This window comes from Zonotrichia leucophrys, chromosome 6 (assembly GCF_028769735.1).
Source record: "Zonotrichia leucophrys gambelii isolate GWCS_2022_RI chromosome 6, RI_Zleu_2.0, whole genome shotgun sequence".
In the NCBI taxonomy this organism is placed as follows: Eukaryota; Metazoa; Chordata; class Aves; order Passeriformes; family Passerellidae; genus Zonotrichia; species Zonotrichia leucophrys.
In genome coordinates, this window is record NC_088176.1 from 35,347,040 (window position 1) to 35,365,634 (window position 18,595).

The following is an 18,595-nucleotide window of genomic DNA, read 5'->3' on the forward strand; positions in this document are numbered from 1 at the left end:
GGAACGCGGTGTCCGCTGCTCCCGGGAGCTCCCGGCTGGACACGAGCAGGGATTTATCCGTGGAAAGGCTGATGGGACACCGAGTGGGCAGCGAGCAGCCCCGGAGCGCTCGGTACCAAGGTGGGGTAACCATCACAGGACGGACTCCATCATCTCTGAGGTCTTTCCAGCCTCAGTGGTTCTGTGATTCTGTGAGCCCTCAGCTCCAGAGAGGGAAAGGAGAGCGTGAAAAATGCGTATTTTATGATTGCCTTTTTGCAAATATTAAAATGAATATTATGTGTGTTATGTTAGAAAGTTATGCTGTATTAATTTTCTTAAGTAGTGTGTTAAATCTAGTTTTAGGTTATAACATAATGTTAAAATAGAAACTATGCTATGTAAGATACTTTTTTTAAAGGGCTTGCACTGAGATAGCAGCCACAGGACACCTGAATCTTTCAGAGAAAGAGAATTTATTGCTCCATTATCGAAGCTCTTCCTGCCTGGCTCAGCCCTGAAGACACTGTCAGGATTCAGAGGCAGGAGCTGACACTGCCCAGACAGAATCCTGTGTTTGAATGGAATTTATGCATCATGGATGAGGTGTATGAATATGCAACGGGCTGTTGCTTTTAAGGGTTAATCCTCTGTTAACGTGGGGCCTTTTTGGGGCTTATTTTGCCCAGAGGCACCCGGACTGTCTGTAACTCTTTGTTTTTATTGTCTTATATTGTCCTAATCCAAATTGTCCAAATTATTATTACTCTAATTATATTACTATTTTTATAACCATTTCATTACTATTAAACTTGTAAAATTTTAAAACCAAGTGATTGGTGTTTTTCACAGAGAGGCAGCCCCACAGCACTGGGTTCCAGTAGTTTTTTATTTCTAGATCCATACACACCCCAGGTGAGGGATCTCCTGTCACGACTTAGAGCACACCACATGACTGTGCACAAAGCAGGGTGTTTGGATTTCATAAATTATTTCTTCCAGCCTCCACCAGGCCTCAGCAGACACGTCACTGCGAGGTATGGAATTCTAATCAGCAAAGTTACAGGCAAGGTCTTCTTGCTGACAGTGAAGCTATTTTTCTGGTCTATTCCTGCGTGAGGCAGCTCCTCGGTGGGAAGGACACAGCTGTCTCACCACCATCCTCAGGACTTAGTTCTTCTGGTAGTAGAACCATTTGTCAACTGTGTGGGGCAGAGAAAAGGAGGGGGTTAGTCCCTGTGGGCCACCCAGTTATTAAGCAGTTACGTGGCAGTGTCTGTGTGTGTCACCTCCAGCTCAGGGCCTTCCCCTGCTCCTGGCAGCAGCTCCTCAGCACAGCAAACAGGTTCTGGCACAACCCTGTTTGTGTGGATTTGTTTTCCCAGGGCAGTCAGCCTTGCTCAGGCTGCCATCAGGAGCATCCATGACTTGGTGCAGGCAAGGACAGCAAGCCAGGCTTCCCTCTGGCTCAGCTGAGTCAAGGAGGCAAAGCCTCCAACTCCCATGCCCACATGCGAGACACACATTTTTAATAAAATAATAAACCTCCGCAGGTTTATTCCCCATGAAGGGATTGGAAGAGTCAGCCCAGCTCCTCTTTCTGCTCCCAACACCACCCTCAGCTGCAGCACTATCCAGGTTTAGTTCAGCCCCTCGTTTTCCTGGCTGCAGCACCATCCAGGTTTAGTTCAGACCCTCATTTTCCCAAGGACAGCTTCCCTAAGGAAGCCCCTCCTCCATGCTGGGGTCTCAGGGGGGTTTTGGGCTCACCTTCAGGTGGGATGGGGCTGGCAGTTTTACACGGCGGCGTCTGAAACAAGAAGGGTGTTTATCATCAGAGACCAGAGGTGTCCTTCACTCTCCACACAGCACTTAGGGCTGCACAAATCTTTCCTGAGCACCCTCTGAGCCCTGTGGCAGCTGTGGGGGAACAACTGAGCTCCCATGCAGTGTCCTGTCATTCCTGGAGCCTCCCCATTCCAGGGATGCCCCAGGGGCTCTGCTCCAGGGCCACTCCCAGCACAAGCAGTTCCCACTCCAGACCCTGCACAGGTGCAGGCAGCTGCTTTATGTTAACCTGCAACATTGGTTTAAAAAATATGGGGAAATAGAGGCACAAAGGCTCTTCAGAGGAGTTTCCAGAGGCTTTCTGAAAACTCCTCTGAAGAGCTTTCCCTGGTATTCAACAACCCAAGACAGAGAAAATCCCTGTCTGGTGACACAACCTCCATGAGGGCTTTCAAAAACCTCACTGAGACCCCTAATTGGGATAGCAGCACTTAAGAAAAATACACAATTGCTTTAAAGGTCTTTCCAAGGCTACAGAGAGACTCAGGTTTCCAGTTATGGAAGGGATCCAAGATTTGCATTTTGATTTTCCTGTCCCCTCCCTCTAAGCCCTTTCAGGTTGCCAACATCAGTACTCTTCAAGCCCAGGGAGACAATTAATTCCTGAGCCTGGACAGGAGAACTACACCAGGAATGTCAAGCTCTTCATCGTGAAGCTGCAAAATCCCTGGGGAATTGGACTCTCTTTTCTCAGAGGGAGACCTGCACTGTGAAGCTCTTGGAAGCCTAAACATGAAAACCCTCTCAGAACAGCTGACAGCCAAGCTACAGCTCAGAAGTTTAGCCCTCCATGCAAACTCCATTTGGGATTCCATCTCTTGGGTGACTAAGGGCAGGGAGAAGCCTCTGGGGGAATGTCTGGTTGGCTCCACATCCATCCTGTTTAACCAGAAGCAGGTGTTCAGCCACACAAAACACTCTGAGCATGCCATCCACACAGACAGGACAGCTCACCACACAAATTGCACCGTTTTCCCTGATAATAACACCAGGATCTGGCCACTCAAACTGGTACTCACTGCATCCACAGTAGCTTTTGCACAGTCTTGACTACAGCAGAAGGGGCTCTCAGACACTGTCAGGTTGGTGCTGGAAGACATTGGGTGCTTGTGAGAAGGTGCAAGCCCAGCCTCCCCCCAGGAGCAGGAAATAATGGAATATGAAGGGTCTCAGCTGCCAGGTGGAGGGGGAAGGCAGCCAGCAGCTCACAGAAAGCATGGCACCCCATCAGGAAGGGATGTTCCAGGGGTTTTAGCTCAGGGAAGAGGAAGGGGCACACAAGCATTGACCTACCAGTTGATCTCCCCTCCATCAGTTTTCTTTGTTATTAAAGCTTTCCAGTGTTCGTGGGTGCCTTTGATGACATCCAGGGCAAAATCCTGAAGTTGGAGATGAGAACAAACATCATGTCATATGGAAGCACCAGACCACCTTCTCCAGACCCTCACTCACAAGGAGCTGATTTTAGGCAGCTCTGGAAGGGGCTGGAAGAAACCTCTTCCCCTCCAGTGCTGCTCAGGAAGAGCAGAAACTCCCAGCACACAACAGCTGAAACAACCAGGACTGTGCAGCAGAATTGTTTTGCTTTCAAGATGGGAGGATCTGCCAAGGTCACAGAGTGAACTTGGGGCCAAAAGAAACTGAACAGAGTCTGGGGCCAGTGCTCCATTCTAGAAGCACCTCCACCCTGCTGCTCCTCCCACTGGCTTTGTCTCCAGCAGCTGCTGATCCAGGCCTGGCCAGGAGCTCCCTGCACTCCAGCAAACAATTCAGAGCAGCAGGAAGAGACATGAAACTGAGCTGGCTTTGCAACTACTTAAAACTCCATTTGTTTCCAGGCAGATCAAGCTCTTCCCTTAAAAAGGAGCAATATATGCTCAAGCATTAACCTGTCAGCTGGAGAAGGGAACACACAAGTTCATTGTTGGTGTGAACACCAGCACTAAATATCCTGGTTTGATACCAAAGAGAGCCAAACAAAACACTGCAGAGCATGTCTGAGGTTCTTTATCCTGATTTTCCAGTTTCCTTGATGAGTTTTACCCATCCTGAGGGGCAGCAAGGTGTTCCATCCTGACCAGCCTAGTGCTGTGCTACAGCCAAAGGGGACAAGTCCTTCATGGCTTCCATTTTCTGTTCCAGAGGGCTTTGGGAAGAGCTCCCCTCCTCTGCAGCACCTCTGGAGCCCTGGGAGTTGAGTCACCTCACTAAACCCCTCCTGGCACTCCAGGAAGGGCAGGAGTGAGGACACCAGAACAGGATTTCACCTGCTCAGGAGCAGTAACTTATCTGATCCAACCCAGAGAAGAGGCAGAGCGCTGCCAAGGCAGAGCCTTACTCACAGGGTGTGAGGGAACACTTCATGCCTGAAGGAAGAAGTGTTTTAACTCCTCAGTTAACTTTAACTTGCACCAGGTTGCAGTGGAACAAAGCCAATGGGTAAGGGAGGCAAAGGGTGATGCCAAGCTGCCTTTGCTACAGAGCTGGAGCAAACAAACCTGGTGTTTTCCACCTGGTCCTGACACCAAGGCTCCCAGCCCTGAAGTGATCCCACATGAAAAAAATATTCAACAACACCACGGTGATAAACCCGGGCATTTTTTCTGGTATTCCTGCACTCATTAGGCTGGAAAAAAACCAGCAGGATGAACTGAAAATCAACTCTCAGCACTCCATTAAAATCCATTCTCTCAGCACCTCACTCGTGTTCCCACCCAGCCTGAGCTCAGCTTTGGGACTCTGTGCACAGGAAGGTGATCCTACCTTGCCTTTGAATTCCCCATTAAAGGCAAACTGGTTTTCTGGCTTTCCATCAGGTACTTTGTATCTTCTGAACCAGTCCACGGTAGCTTCTAAGTATCCAGGCTTCATCCTTCTGACATCCTCGATGTCTGGCAGGGGACGGGGTTTGTTAGCCAGAAACAGTCACAGCATGCAGTGAATTACAGAATTTAAGTGGCTCTGCTGAGTTGTTCTGGGCTGTGCCTCTTTCAGCCCGTCCCCAGGCAGCCTTAGCCATATTTCAGACGGGTTCCCTGAGGTCCCAGTGAGTATCTCCTCAGGGAAATGAGTGTATCATCCCCAGGGTGTGCATCCCGTGTCCCCAGGAGCCTGGACACATTTAAACAGCCTGGATTAGGGGCTTGGGGGACAATCCCTTCCCTTGCCCTGTGCTGGAATGCCAGGCTGTGCAGAGGATTGGCCACATAAGACAAACAGCAGTGAAATATTTTGCTCCAGTGTCAGAGGCATCTTTTTATGAAAAATCCTTTCCTTAGGATTTCTTCCTCCTGAGAATCTGAGAAGTCTCAGGAACAAAATGTAAACAATGATTATCTGCAGCTGTGGAATGCAACAGGTGGATCTGGGATTGGTCTCATGTGGTTGTTTATTATTAATGGCCAATCACAGTCAGCTGGCTCGGACTCTCTGAGCCACAAACCTTTGTTATCATTCTTTCTTTTTCTATTCTTAGCTTAGCCATCCTTCTGAGATGAAACCTTTTCTTCTATTCTTTTAGTATAGTTTTAATGTAATATATATAATAAAATAATAAATCAAGCCTTCTGAAACATGGAGTCAGATCCTCATCTCTTCCTTCAACATAAGACCCCTGTGAACACCGTCACACTCCAGGATGGCCCTTCCAGCATCACACCTGATTGCCAGCAGGGCACAGAAGGAGCAAACCCTGTCCCCAGCTCCTGCAGGCTCCCAGGGGAGGAAGGGAAGCACTGGAACACCCCCAGAACTCACCATTGTAGCTGGCTGCCTCGGGGTCCTCAACGTTGATAGCAATGACCTTCCAGTCTGTCTCTCCTTCATCGATCAGGGCCAGCGTGCCCAGCACCTTCACTTGGATCACTTCTCCCCTGGAGCACACCTGCCAGGACAAAGGCCCTGCTGTCCATCCTGCACCCAGGGAGAGCAGGACAGGGACAAAGGCCCTGCTGCACGCAGGGAGAGCAGGACAGGGACAAAGGCCCTGCTGCACGCAGGGAGGGCAGGACAGGAGGCTGTGCAGGGGCTCAGCAGCAGGCAGCCACCATGAAATGAGCTCTGGCTGTCAGCAGCTCAGCAGCCCTGCCTCATCTCAGCAGCAATCTCCAGAGGCAGCCGAGGGAAACAGCACATTGTTAAGGGAGGGGAGGTAGGAAATGAATAATGGCCCTGGATAATTGGCTTTGCAGACATTAATTACACGTTTCAGGAGTTGTTGAGGATGTGTTACCTTGCTTCCAATCTCACACACATCAATGGGATCGTTATCTCCACAGCAACCAGTATTTTCATCCTTGTGACTTGGGTCTTCCCAAGTCTGAAAAACAAACCCCAAACCAACACCAAAATCAACCACACATAAGAATAAGAACACAGAGATTTAAAGAGATAGTAAAAAGCAGGTTTATTTTGGGCATGCAGCTGCCTGGAATAAACAGAGCATGGCCCACTTCACACCTGCTGCCAGGTCAGGTATTTGGGCTGCTGCTTCCCTTGGGCCTGGGAAGTTGGAATTCGAGTTAAAAGCTCTCATCTTCCACAAGGTAAGCAGCCCCTTCCTACCCACAAACCCCCTTCCAACAACTTTCCAGACTTCCTCCTCTGTCCCACAGCTGCATAAAGGTGAAGTTCACATCTATAAAGGGCAATTGTTGATTTGGCTTCCTGCTTGTTCCTCTCCCTATTCATTCCTTAGCAGAAGTTTCCTGAACTCCAGATAGCAGCCCAGCAGAGGTGGAAGACAGGCAGGGTGTATTGTTTCCCTTTAATTAAACAATTAAAGACACTGTTAACCCTGGAGAAGTGATAAGAATGTGAAGTCCCACTGTGCTCCCCAGTGCATCTCACCCACAGTGGTGAATGCACATTGAAGGACACGACTCCAGAGGCCAATTAATTGACTCCAAGAACAAGAGCTGTTTGAAACATGCTCCTGATCAGGAGTGAAAAGCACTCCATGCCCACTTCCATCATAAGGAAGTACTCCCTAAGGAGGCTGAGATATAAAAAGGCATATTCTTCCCAAACTTCTGTATACCAGGACAAGCCCAGTATAGTCAGGACCTTGTGATGTTCAGGAAGTGTTCAGGGAGATGTTCTGACACCTGGGTGGTGCTGTGGGGCCACAAACACAGTCACACTTCTCTAGCAGGAAGCGTTAAGCTCTTGATGCATAAACACCTTTGATCCACAAATACATGACAGGCTTCAAAAGACACAAAGAAACAGGCACCAGAACCCATTCAAGCAGGAAACAACTCAACCTGTAAAGCCACGTGGGGAAAGGACTCGACATGTGCTGCTGTCAGGAGCACAAACACCAAACTCAGAGTGTTTGCCTGTGATCTGACACTCACAGCTAATTTCTCTGCAGGAAACCCCAGCCTCAGAAAACATCACAGGCAAACAGCCTGGTTTGAAGTCCCTCTTTATCTGGCAGCCCCCAGCCATTTAGGAGCACGTGTGCAGATGTCACTATCGTGGTGCCACCCTGCCAGCTGTTTCTGGAAAGCACATCTGTGCAGTGCTGGGCGTTGGCAAGAAGAGTTTCCCATAAGGATTCAGCCTCAATCCTGCAGCCTCAGGATAAAGCCTCGTGCTCTGCCAGGCAGGAACTGAAGGCACTGCATGGCCACATGCACCATGACAGCTCCCTCCAGCCACAGAAGGAGCTGCCTGCTCCTGCCCAGCCGAGCTCCAGCAGCTGGGGGTGAGCAGCAGCAGCTCATCCTCAGGGAGCTTGTTTTTAACATCAGACAGAAGCCTAAAACCTGGAATTTCTGCTTAAAAATACCCCTGTTTTCCTTCCTGACAGGTTCTCTCCCTCAGCAGGACAACACATCCAGCTGCAAACACCACGCTCCAGACCAGACTCTCTCCTGACCTTTTTGCTCATTAATACAGGCACAGAAACCCTTCCTCCTCCCCACCAGGAGGGATGAGCCACTGGGATAAACCACAGCACCTGTGGGATGGCACCATAATTCCAGATGTAGCCCTTGTGGGGAAACACGTTCGCTACGAAGCGCAGCTTCCCCTTCTTCACATCTTGCTTAATTGGGTTCAAGGGTTCCTTGGTGGAAATCTGAAAGAAGAGTTACAAATAAATAAATAAAAAAACATTTATAAATATATAATTGCTATAATATAAATTAATATGATATAATATAAATTAATATAATATAATGTAATATAATTTAATACTGTATTACTATACTGCATTAATATACTGTATTACATTATATTACATTATGTTATGTTATATTTTTAATTATTATAATATACTCTGCCATACTATTATATTATATCATATTATAGCATAGTATAGCATATATTTAATTATTTTAATATAATATATATATACGTTTATGTAATTATATGGTATTATACACTATTATATAATTATATACTATTATACACTATATATAATAGTATATATTTAGATAATAAAATATAATATAATAATATATATAATATAATATGTATATTATGTTATATATAATATAACAATATATAATATATTTATATATTATAATATATATAATATTAAAATATATAATATGTATATTATGTTATATTATATTACATTACATTATATTATATTATATTCATAATAATGATATAAATTATTATAATATACTATTGTATTATTTATATTACTATAATTATTACTACATTATATTATATTGATATAGCTATAAATAAATCCCTATGCTTTACCCTTTTTGAATAATAAAGTAATTCTTTTTTAATGGAATTGACAAGCCAAGAGACCAGGAGATGATGCTGATGCCAGCAGCAGACATTGGACACCTCCTGTTGCAATGCCATCCCTTGGGATAGGGTTTCCAGCAGACTTACAAGCCTTGGAACCCCATGGGGCTTAGAGCCATAAAACATTGCTTTAATCAGAAGGGAGAACCCCATGGCATTCCAACATCTGCAACCTCAGCCTCCACACCAGACCTCCAGCACCAAGCACGGGCTGAGAGGAGAAGTTAGAAAGCACTCTGATTCTGGAGGTGGATCTGAGGAGGGACTGGCAAAGCCAAGGATTGGGATGGAGCTGTAAATTACCTCCATTTTAGCATTTGTCCATCGAGGCACCTCCACAACCATGTTGAACACATTCTGAAGGAAGCAGAAGAGCAGTGAGTGGGAAGGAATCTTTTAAACTAGGGAACACATACAGTGAGCAGAAAAACCAGCCAGCTCACCTGAAACCATGGTTGTTTTCTGCTTTTTTTTTTCAGTCCTAATTTTGAGACTTTTGATAAAAGTCCTGCAGCCCAGTCACCTGCCATCACTCCAAGCTGAATCCCACAGAAAATCCCAAAGTCCAGATGGAGGTTCCCACATGTTCTCCATCAGTTACCACCTACAAACATCCCCATCCCATTCCTAGGCTACAGGAACAGGTTAAATCAATGGCAAACAGCTGCACACAAACTACCCTGGACATAACAAAATGGGGTTTGGGCCATATTTATTAAATACAAAGAGCCACTCTGGCCACCCAGAAAAGACAAGACCAACACGACAAGCCATCTCTTTAATAGTGTGGGTATCCATGACAGCCCTGAATGAGTGAGACCATCACTCCCAAATATTTCAGCTATAATGTAGGGAAGAATGCCCTTTCTCCAGGTTGACACTCCTGTAACAGCAGACCTTGCTAGTGGCATGGAGTGAGGATGAAAACATGGGAGAGAAGTGCAGAACCACATCTCACTGTATCACATTTACAGGTGACACCTGAAAACATCTCCTGTTTATCCACCTGGGATGAGAGTTCAATGTCAGCCTCCTCTCCAGGAAAACAGGCTTTTCCACACCTGAACCTTCACATCTGCTGTTTGAAGAGATTATGGCTTTTTAACAAAAAGTCAAACCTTGCTCCCTGGCCTGGGCAAGGTTTCTAATCTCCACCTTAAGCAGTATTAGCATGGCAAAGTCCCTGGAACCTGTATTGCCCCATAATTGGATTGATATTGTGCAACAAGCGCTGTTACATCACTGCCTTTGCCCACACCCTTCCCCAGCAGAGCTTTATCACAGCCCCTTAATTGCAGGGGGTCACTGCTCACTTGCATTTTGCAGAAAGGCCCACAACTGGGTTTATTCCTAACTCCAGGGAAGGAATGAGGCCACTGGAACAGGCTGGGCTGGGAGCTTATGGCTTTGCAGGCAGGGAAAGATGACTTGGGGCTGCATCTTTGTAAGGACTGAAGCTCCTCCATGGTCCAGCTTGGTCAAAGACAGAGAGCAGCTCAAGGTCATCCCTTTGCAATGACACAGGTCTGGGTAAGGTCAGCACAGCCCAGCCTGAGCTGAAAAAAACACCCTGCAATCCTCTCAGCGTCTTAGGAGTCTGAGGATAAAGATCAAGGAGCCCAGACAGAGTGGGACAACCTTTTGCTCTGCACTGTGGCTGGCAGCCCACCTGCTAAGTGATGGGTAAAACTCAGTGCTGAGGCACTCCAGCCACAGAGAGAGAGCCCCGTGGGAGGGAGCAGCACTATTGTGTAACTGCAGGGACTGCGACCTTCAGCTATTGGGACTATTTTCTCTGAATGACTTGGCACAGAGGTGCTGGCAGCAGCACTGCATGCCTGAGGGCACACCAGCTTCCCCTGTGAAGCACTACCAGGTCAAGGAACTCCCCCTCACCTCTGTACTCATTCCCCTGCTCTTTCCTCCTCTGTTCTGCAGGCACCTGCAAGGTGTGGCATTATCTGGATTTTCCTTGTCTGGGTTACCTGCACTAGGAATTCCTTCCCTACTGAGTCCTGCATGACCACAATCCATTTTTCTCCTCTGTGAAGGCAAAAGCCACTACAGACTTCCCAAAGCGCCTCAGGCAGCTCCATCACCTTCACCACAGCAGCTCAATCAGCTGCTTTCTTGAGGTTCATCTCTCAGATTTTTTTCCCTTTTTCCTTTCCAGAACCACTCCCCACCTCTGAATTTCAGCTCTCTCCAACAAGTAGTAGCTGCTCCACTGCATTTCCCAAGCTGCATAGATTTATAGCCAGAGAAAGGAACAAGCTACATCAGTAAAGGAAACAGAGAGCCTGAGGCACCACTGAAAATACATTAAATGAAAACTGAAACACAACCATTTTGATTTCCTGAAGCTGGGGCATTTTTTACTCAGAACAGCCTGATTTCCCTAACCACTGGCTGCTAGAAGGATGTGAAAGCCCTGCAGCACTGCAAGGGGCAGGTTCTGCCAGGCAAGAGCTCCCAGGAGATGCTCCAGCAAGAATTTAACCTGCTCATCTTCACCCTCAGTTCTTTGCTGGATTTTACTGCAGCCAAACCCCAAGCTTGAAATACCATGCAGCACCCATAGGAATGGGGGTAGGCATTGCAAAAAAAGCATTTTCTGCTTAGCTAACCCAAAATGCCTGCATCGATGAGCTCAAGCCAGCCACTCACATCTCTGACGCAGGAAATGGGAATGAGATCATCCATTCTCTTCTCCTGGATTGCTCCACCCGAGGCCAGGATGGAGAGAAACCCATTCCTTGTAGGGTGAGCCTGCCCCAGGGGTCTCAGGCTGCAGGACCTCCCAAGTCCCTGGATGTTTCAAAACCCCTGATCCCTGTGTGTTTCCAGATCCCCTGGATGTTCCCAGATCCCCATGTCCCTTGGATGTTTCAGGACCCCCGAGCTCCTGGATGTTCCCAGATTCCCTGGTCTCCTGGATGTTTCAGGACCCCTGGACCCCTCTGTGTTCCCAGATCCCCTGAACTCCTGTGTGTTCCCAGATCCCCTGAACTCCTGTGTGTTCCTAGATCCCCTGGTTCCCTGTGTGTTCCTAGATCCCCTGGTGCCCTGTGTGTTCCTAGATTCCCTGGACTCTGGGATGTTCCCAGATCCCCTGGTCCCCAGGAGGTTCCCAGATCCCCTTGACCATGGGATGTTCTCAGATCCCCTGATCCCTTGGATATTCCAGGACCCCCTGATCTCCTGGATGGTTCAGGATCCCTGATTCCCTCTGTGTTCCCAGATCCCCTGTATGCTCTCAGATCCCCATGTCCCTTGGATGTTCCAGGACCCCTGATCCCCTGCATGTTCCCAGATCCCCTGATCCCTTGGATGTTTCAGGACTCCTGATCCCCTGTGTGTTCCCAGATCCCCTGGTCCCCTGTGTGTTCCCAGATTCCCTGGACCCTGGGATGTTCCCAGATCTCCTGATCGCCTGTGTGTTCCTAGATCTCCTGGACGTTTCCAGATCCCCTGGTTCCCTGTGTGTTCCCAGATCCCCTGGGCCCCAGGATGTTCCAGATCCCCTGATCCTCTGCGTGTCCCCAGATCCCCCGCGTGTTCCCAGACCCCCCGATCCCTCGGATGTTCCTGGACCCCGCATCTCCCGGTTGTTTCAGGACTCCCCGACGCCCTGCGTGTCTCCGGACCCGCTCTTACCTTCCCGGCGTCCGCGTACATGGGGATATCGTGGAAGGGGGAGATGTAGCGCCCGGCGCCATCCTCTGCAAGGCAAGGGGAGGGAGTCCAGTCACACACCGCGGGCACACCTGGGCGGGCTCAGGCGGGCGCCGGCGGGGTGTGAGGGGCCGCGGGGGCGGTGGGGAGCAGCGGGGAGCGGCGGGGGCGGCACTCACTGAAGAAGAGCCGGTACTCGGGGCTGTGGGGCCCGGCGCGCTCCTCCACGCCGTACCCCGACATCGCCGCGCACGCGCCCGCGCTCGCCGCCGCCGCCGCCGGGAGGGGGTGTGTGGCGGGGGCACAGTGCGCATGCGGCGCCCGCGCAGCCGGCCCGCCCCGCCCCGCGCCACGCGGCGCCGCAGGGAGTGGGAATGGTCGGTCCCGGTTGGGAATGGTAATTCCCGGTTTGGAATGGTTCTTCCCGGCTGGGAATGGTTCTTCCCGGCTGGGAATGGTCGGTCCCGGTTGGGAATGGTAATTCCCGGTTTGGAATGGTTCTTCCCGGCTGGGAATGGTTATTCCTGGCTGGGAATGGTCCGCCCTGGTTGAGAATGGCCCGGCCCGAATAGGAGTGGTCGGTCCTGGTTGGGAATGGTAATTCCTGGTTTGGAATGGTTCTTCCCGGCTGGGAATGATCCACCCTGGTTGGGAATGGCCCTGCCCGAATAGGAATGGTCGGTCCTGGTTGGGAATGGTAATTCCCGGTTTGGAATGGTTCTTCCCGGCTGGGAATGGTTATTCCTGATTTGGGAATGGTTATTCCCGGCTGGGAATGGTCATTCCTGGTTGGGAATGGCCCTGCCTGGTTTGAAATGGTTCTTCCTGGCTGGGAATGGTCCTGCCTGGCTGGGAATGGTTCTTCCCAGCTTGGAATGGTTATTCCAGGCTGGGAATGGTTCTTCCTGGTTTGGAATGGTTCCTCCTGGTTTGGAATGGTACTTCCCAGCTGGGAATGGTCATTCCTTGTTTGGAATGGTTTGTCCCAGCTGGGAATGGATCTTCCTGGTTGGGAATGGATCTTCCCGGTTGGGAATGGTTCTTCCCAGCTTGGAATGGTTCTTCCGGGCTTGGAATGGCCCTGCCTGGCTGAGAATGGTTATTCCTGGTTGGGAATGATGCTGCCCAGCTTGGAATGGTTCTGCCTGGCTTGGAATTGTCCTGCCTGGCTAGAATGGTTATTCCTGGTTTGGAATGGTTCTTCCCAGTTGGGAATGGTTCTTCCTGGAATGTAATGGCCCTGCTAGCTTGGAACGGTCCTGCTCACCATGGCCACAGCAGCCTGGGCTATCATGGACCCACACAGAGCAGTCCCAGCCCAGCATGGTTCAGCATGGCCACAGTAGCAAGGCCCAGCACAGTGTGATCCTGCCTGGCATGGCCACACAAGGGTGGGCTGGCACAATCTGGCATGGCATGGTTCGGCCCAGCATGGGTGTAACAGCATGGGGTGGCATGGACTGGCATGGCATGGGCACTGCAGTGTGGTGGGATGTGGTCAGGAATGGCCACAAATGCAAGGAGTGGCATTGTCCTGCATGGCATGGTTTGGTCTAGAAGGGTCACAACAGCATGAGATGGCTTGGTCCAGCATGGGATGGCTTGGTACAACACAGCCCCAGCATTGCCCATCCATGGAATGATCCATTCCCCATGGCCATGGAGTAGCATGGAGTGGCATGGCACAGCATGGTGCAGCACAATCCGGCTTGGTCCTGCCTGGCACAGCCATGGCAGCATGGCTTGGCACGGTCCCGCATGGCATGGTTTGGTCCAGCACAGCATGGTGCTGCATGCCTCTCCATGGCATGGCCAAGCAAGGCCAGGACAGCCCATTCTCCCACACTTCTCCTGGATCCCTGCCTTCCTTGGCCCCGTGCCTGGACTGGGCTGGATCAGGGGGGCTCTGGCAGGGCCTGGGGGCTCAGTGAGGGAAGTGGAGGAGCCTAGCCAGGAACAAGGCATCAGTCGGACACACCTTTATTTCCATGTCTCGTGGCCAATCCCCACTCCCCACCCCGCAGTCCCTCGGTGCAGAGGGGTTTGGAGGCCTCAGCCGTCCCACGCAGGGACGCCGGCGCGGCGCGGGGCCAGCGGCCCTGATTCGGACACGGCTGGCGAGGCGCTGGCCCGCGCCTGGCTGAGGATGCGGTTACGGGGGCCAAAGAGCGTCCCGGGGCCATGGCTCTGGGGGGTGTAGGGCCGGCGCTGGCAGTGCCATGAGCAGAGCGGGGCCCTGAACACCTCCTGGAAGGCACGTCGGAAGTTCTCGTTGAAGTAGCCGTAGATGATGGGGTTGGCGCTGCTGTTGAAGAAGGCCAGCCAGTGCGCCAGCGGGTACACGTAGACGGTGAGCAGGCGCAGCTGGGCCTCGCTCAGCCGCCCGTAGTCCGTCAGCAGCATCAGCGTCCAGAGGGGCAGCCAGGAGACGCTGAAGAAGAGGGCGACGATGATGAGCATGTTGATGACCTTGGCCTTCCTCCGGGAGATCCTCCTCCCCTCCGGCTCCTCTCCGCTCTGGGTGGGTGCCACCGACTTGAAGAGCTTGAAGGCGATGCGGGCGTACATGACGACGATGAGGGTGAGGGGAGCCACGTAGATGTGGGAGAAGAGGATGGTGGTATAGATCCTCCTCATGCCCGTCTCGGGCCAGGCCTCCCAGCAGGAGTAGAGAGGGTAGGAGTTGTTGTAGGTGTCCACCATGAAGTGGTGCTCCTCCCTGGTGACGGTCAGGGTGACAGCGGCCGGGCACATGATGAGCAGGGCCAGCACCCAGATGACGGCGATGGTCAGCAGGGCTTTCCTCAGCGTCAGCTTCTGCCGGAAGGGGTGGACGATGCAGCGAAACCTGGGGGGGAGAACAGCTCATGGTGGCTTTGGGCACCTGGTGGGAACATCCCTGGGGAAGGAGGGCACCAGGACCCAGGGGTGGGAATGGAGGGTGAGGTGGATGTGTCTTTACACGTGTCTTTTGGTGGCAGAGCTGGGTTGGTGTGTTCATCCCGGCGTGGGGAAGGACACCTTGCTGGAATGGCCCAGCTTTGTGGTGCTGCTGGAGAGCTATGACAGGCTCCTGACATTCCCAGAACTTTCACACAATGGGAATGGCACTGGGCACCTGGACCTGATGGAGATGGTTTGGTCCCCATGTCCCCACGTCCACACGTCCCCATGTCCCCATGCCAACGTACCTCTCCACAGCGATGGCCACCAGCGTGAAAACCGAGGCGGAGACGGACATGCCCTGCACCAGCCCACTCATTTTGCACATGGTGTTGTCAAAGGGCCAACCTGTGAGGGGACACCACGCAGGCTGTGGTTGCCTCTGGCCCACCCAGCTCCCTTCAGGTGTCCCCCCCCACTGGGTTGCTGCTGGGGGATGCTAAGTCCTGCTCCCAGCTGGTGTGGAGATAGCCTTTAGCAGCATGGATCCTTGAAGAGTAACCCCAAAATTGGTAAAAAAGATACACTTGACACTTAGAGACTCAAGGAACATGGTGGCTGTCATTTTTCCTACCGACTTTGGGACCCTCAATCAGAAGGACTTTCATCTTGTTTCTTGACCCCAATACCAATAAATACATAAATCACACCCCAAAATCAATAAATACAAACCCTGCCCTATGGCCTGGCTGCTGCTGCTGCAGCTGAACCCTTCCAACTCCCTTATCTTTGGAAAGGTAAACAGGCAGAGCTGAGCCAGCACAGGAGAAAGTGAATGCAGAAAGGAGTTTTTTTAATGTTGCTTCAAACAAATATGCAAATGCAGCATTAGGGCCAAACTTATTTTACCACAAATGGCCTGAACCTCAAATAAAAATTAAAAAAAAAGTCTTTTCCCTTCCTCTGCCCTGCTCACCTGTGATGAGGTTGTCCACCAGGGTGGTGGGCATGCAGAAGATGCCCACCAGCAGGTCGCTGATGGCCAGGTTGAGGAGAAACATGTTGGTGACCGTGCGCATCTGGCGGTTCTTCACCACCACGAAGCACACCAGGACGTTGCCGACCACGCACATGAGGAAGATGAAGGTGTAGGCCAGGATGAACATGAGGGCCACGGGGGAGGAATGCTGGTAGTACGCCAGGAAGGTGTAGTTCTCCCTCAGGAGGTGGCTGGCGCTGGAGTTGGGCCACCACCAGGTGCCATTGGAAGGGCCTGGGGAAGGGAAGGCAGGAAAATGAAGCTGGGAGAGAATAAAGCAATAATTCCCTTAATTTCTTAATGCCTCCAGAGGGGGATTTTCATATTTATTCCAGTGCCCAGACTGGCTGGGACATGTCCTGCTGGACTCTTCTTTGTGCCCCAACAAGTCTCCTCCTCCTTGGGTTACTCAGCTCCAGGCTCTGCAGCACCTCTGCTGAATTATTATTTTACGTCATTATTGTTTGATACCATCAATTTCATTATTGTTTGATAAAATCAATATCATTATTATTAGATACAATTATTGTTTGATATTGTTATTACTGGATATCATTATTATTTGCATCATTCTTTTAGAATTAGAACGGCCCAGAAGACATCCTGATCTCGTCGGCCTTTTTTTTACTTAGGGGATGATGCAAGGAAGGCAAATCCACATCCTGACACTCCAGTGCTCTGGCCTTATGGGAGCAGCATCCGCGTGGTCCCAGCCACGGCTGCCCTGGGAGCATCCCTGCTTCTCCTTGTGCTTCCAAGGTTTACAATTCCATATTCCACAAAATCTTATTCTGCCCGGCGAAGCTGCAAAAACCCGGGGAGAGGAGCTGGGGCAGAGGACCCCCTCCCCTCCCATCTAGAGCGATAATTGTCATTCTGGTCATTATCTGGTGGAGGCGGGGGTGGTATTTTGTCACTGGGGACTGAGCGGGGAGCGGGGCTCGGCAGCTCCCACCCTCGGGCTTCCCCAGCCGCTCGGGGATGCGGGAGGATGCGGGGCGTGGGCAGGAGCTGCCTGCAGCGCTGACGGGACCGGCTCCGGGAGGATCCGGGCTGCAGTGCTGAGCCCAGGAAAGGCACATCTGGGCTTTAAGCTCAGCCTGAGCGCCTGCAGGTCAGCTCTGAGCGGCTGGAGCATCCCCCATCGCTGTGCCCATGACGGTGGTCAGCTCTCCAGCCTAGATGCTTTTCCAGCCCCCGGGACCAGCGGCTTCCTCAGGGTTCGGGCAGGCAGGAGGGCCCGATCCAGCCCCTGATACCCCAGTCCTGGGCGCAGTATTTAGGCAACGCTTTTCCATTGGGCATTCAGAAAGCCGCTGGGGGGATTTACAGCCGACACGGGAGAAGGAGTCTCTTGGAGAGGCAAGGGAGTAGCGGGATGGAGGGGGCAAGATTCTCCAGATAATCAGTATCAGATCTGTGAAACAGCTTTTTAAGCAGTAGCAATAGCAAAGACTGCAATGAGATTGCCCAAAACCTGTGATATTAAGCCTGAAACTTTGCTAGACTTTATCCTTTGGGGCTGCAGTGCAGCATGAGCAGGAGGTTGGTGTCCTGTGGATTTGGATGTGGTTTTAAAGCAAGGTGGAAGATGGGGAAAGGAAAATAAGGAGCTGCTGAGCAGCCGGGTGAGTGCTGGATGGATGAGTGAGTGGATAGATGGATGAATGGGTGGAGGATGAATGGGGGGATGAATGGGTGGGTGGATGGATGGATGCAGGCGTCCTCAGGACTCACTGACACATCGGACGTGGTGACAGGGATGGGGGGACTGCACGGGGGGAATGGACCATCCGCATTCCCTGCCCAGCTGTGGGAAAGCACCGCGGGGAAAGGCTGGTCTGATGGAACAGGGGTGGGATGAGGGGCGGATCGCTTTTTGGGGGATAAAATCAATCAGGTCTCGGCACTCACCTCCGCCGGGCCGGGCCGGCTCCGGGGGCTGCATCGCTGCCGTGCAGGGGATGCGCTGCCAGGGGAGGGGGCACGGCTCGCCCTCTCCGTGCCTCGCTCCGTGCCTCCCGCCAGCTCCGGAGCCCCGGTGCCGCTTGGCGCCGCTTGCGGCTGCTCGGCGGCTGCAGCGGAGGCGGGGAGGGGGCGCGGGGGGAAACACCTCCCTCCCATCGCCATGGATACCGGGGGACCCGCACGCTGCCCCCCGGGAGAGAGGCGCGGGGGCGGGCAGCCCACGCCGGGCACGGAGACGGAGGGAAGGAGCAGGTTCACTCCCATGGCAGGTCCCGGTCTGTGTCCCCCGCGGCCGCCGAGGTCCCCGCAGTGATCTGGCAGCTGATGGACGGTGTCCCCCAGCAGCGCTCCTGGCCATCGCGGGAGGAAAATGAGCCTCAAGACGAGTGGGGGGATCCCCCATGCATCAATCCACCAGAGGGAGAAGCA

The 18,595-nt window shown here is 51.7% G+C and overlaps 2 protein-coding genes across 2 annotated transcripts; both read right to left on the reverse strand.

Annotated features, from left to right (window-relative positions):
* Positions 1-850: 850 nt before the first annotated feature.
* PPA1 (inorganic pyrophosphatase 1) lies at positions 851-12,610 on the reverse strand. The gene is made up of 11 exons (XM_064716669.1): positions 12,456-12,610; positions 12,259-12,323; positions 8,905-8,958; positions 7,793-7,912; positions 6,059-6,145; positions 5,584-5,710; positions 4,591-4,718; positions 3,121-3,206; positions 2,847-2,916; positions 1,750-1,789; positions 851-1,181 (listed from the first exon to the last, which is right to left on the reverse strand). The coding sequence occupies exons 1-11, from the start codon at positions 12,517-12,519 to the stop codon at positions 1,150-1,152; spliced, it is 873 nt and encodes a 290-aa protein (XP_064572739.1). The 5' UTR covers positions 12,520-12,610; the 3' UTR covers positions 851-1,149.
* Positions 12,611-14,240: 1,630 nt separating this feature from the next.
* NPFFR1 (neuropeptide FF receptor 1) lies at positions 14,241-18,572 on the reverse strand. Its single transcript, XM_064716614.1, has 4 exons — positions 18,113-18,572; positions 16,136-16,432; positions 15,468-15,567; positions 14,241-15,124 (listed from the first exon to the last, which is right to left on the reverse strand). The coding sequence occupies exons 1-4, from the start codon at positions 18,567-18,569 to the stop codon at positions 14,329-14,331; spliced, it is 1,650 nt and encodes a 549-aa protein (XP_064572684.1). The 5' UTR covers positions 18,570-18,572; the 3' UTR covers positions 14,241-14,328.
* Positions 18,573-18,595: the final 23 nt, after the last annotated feature.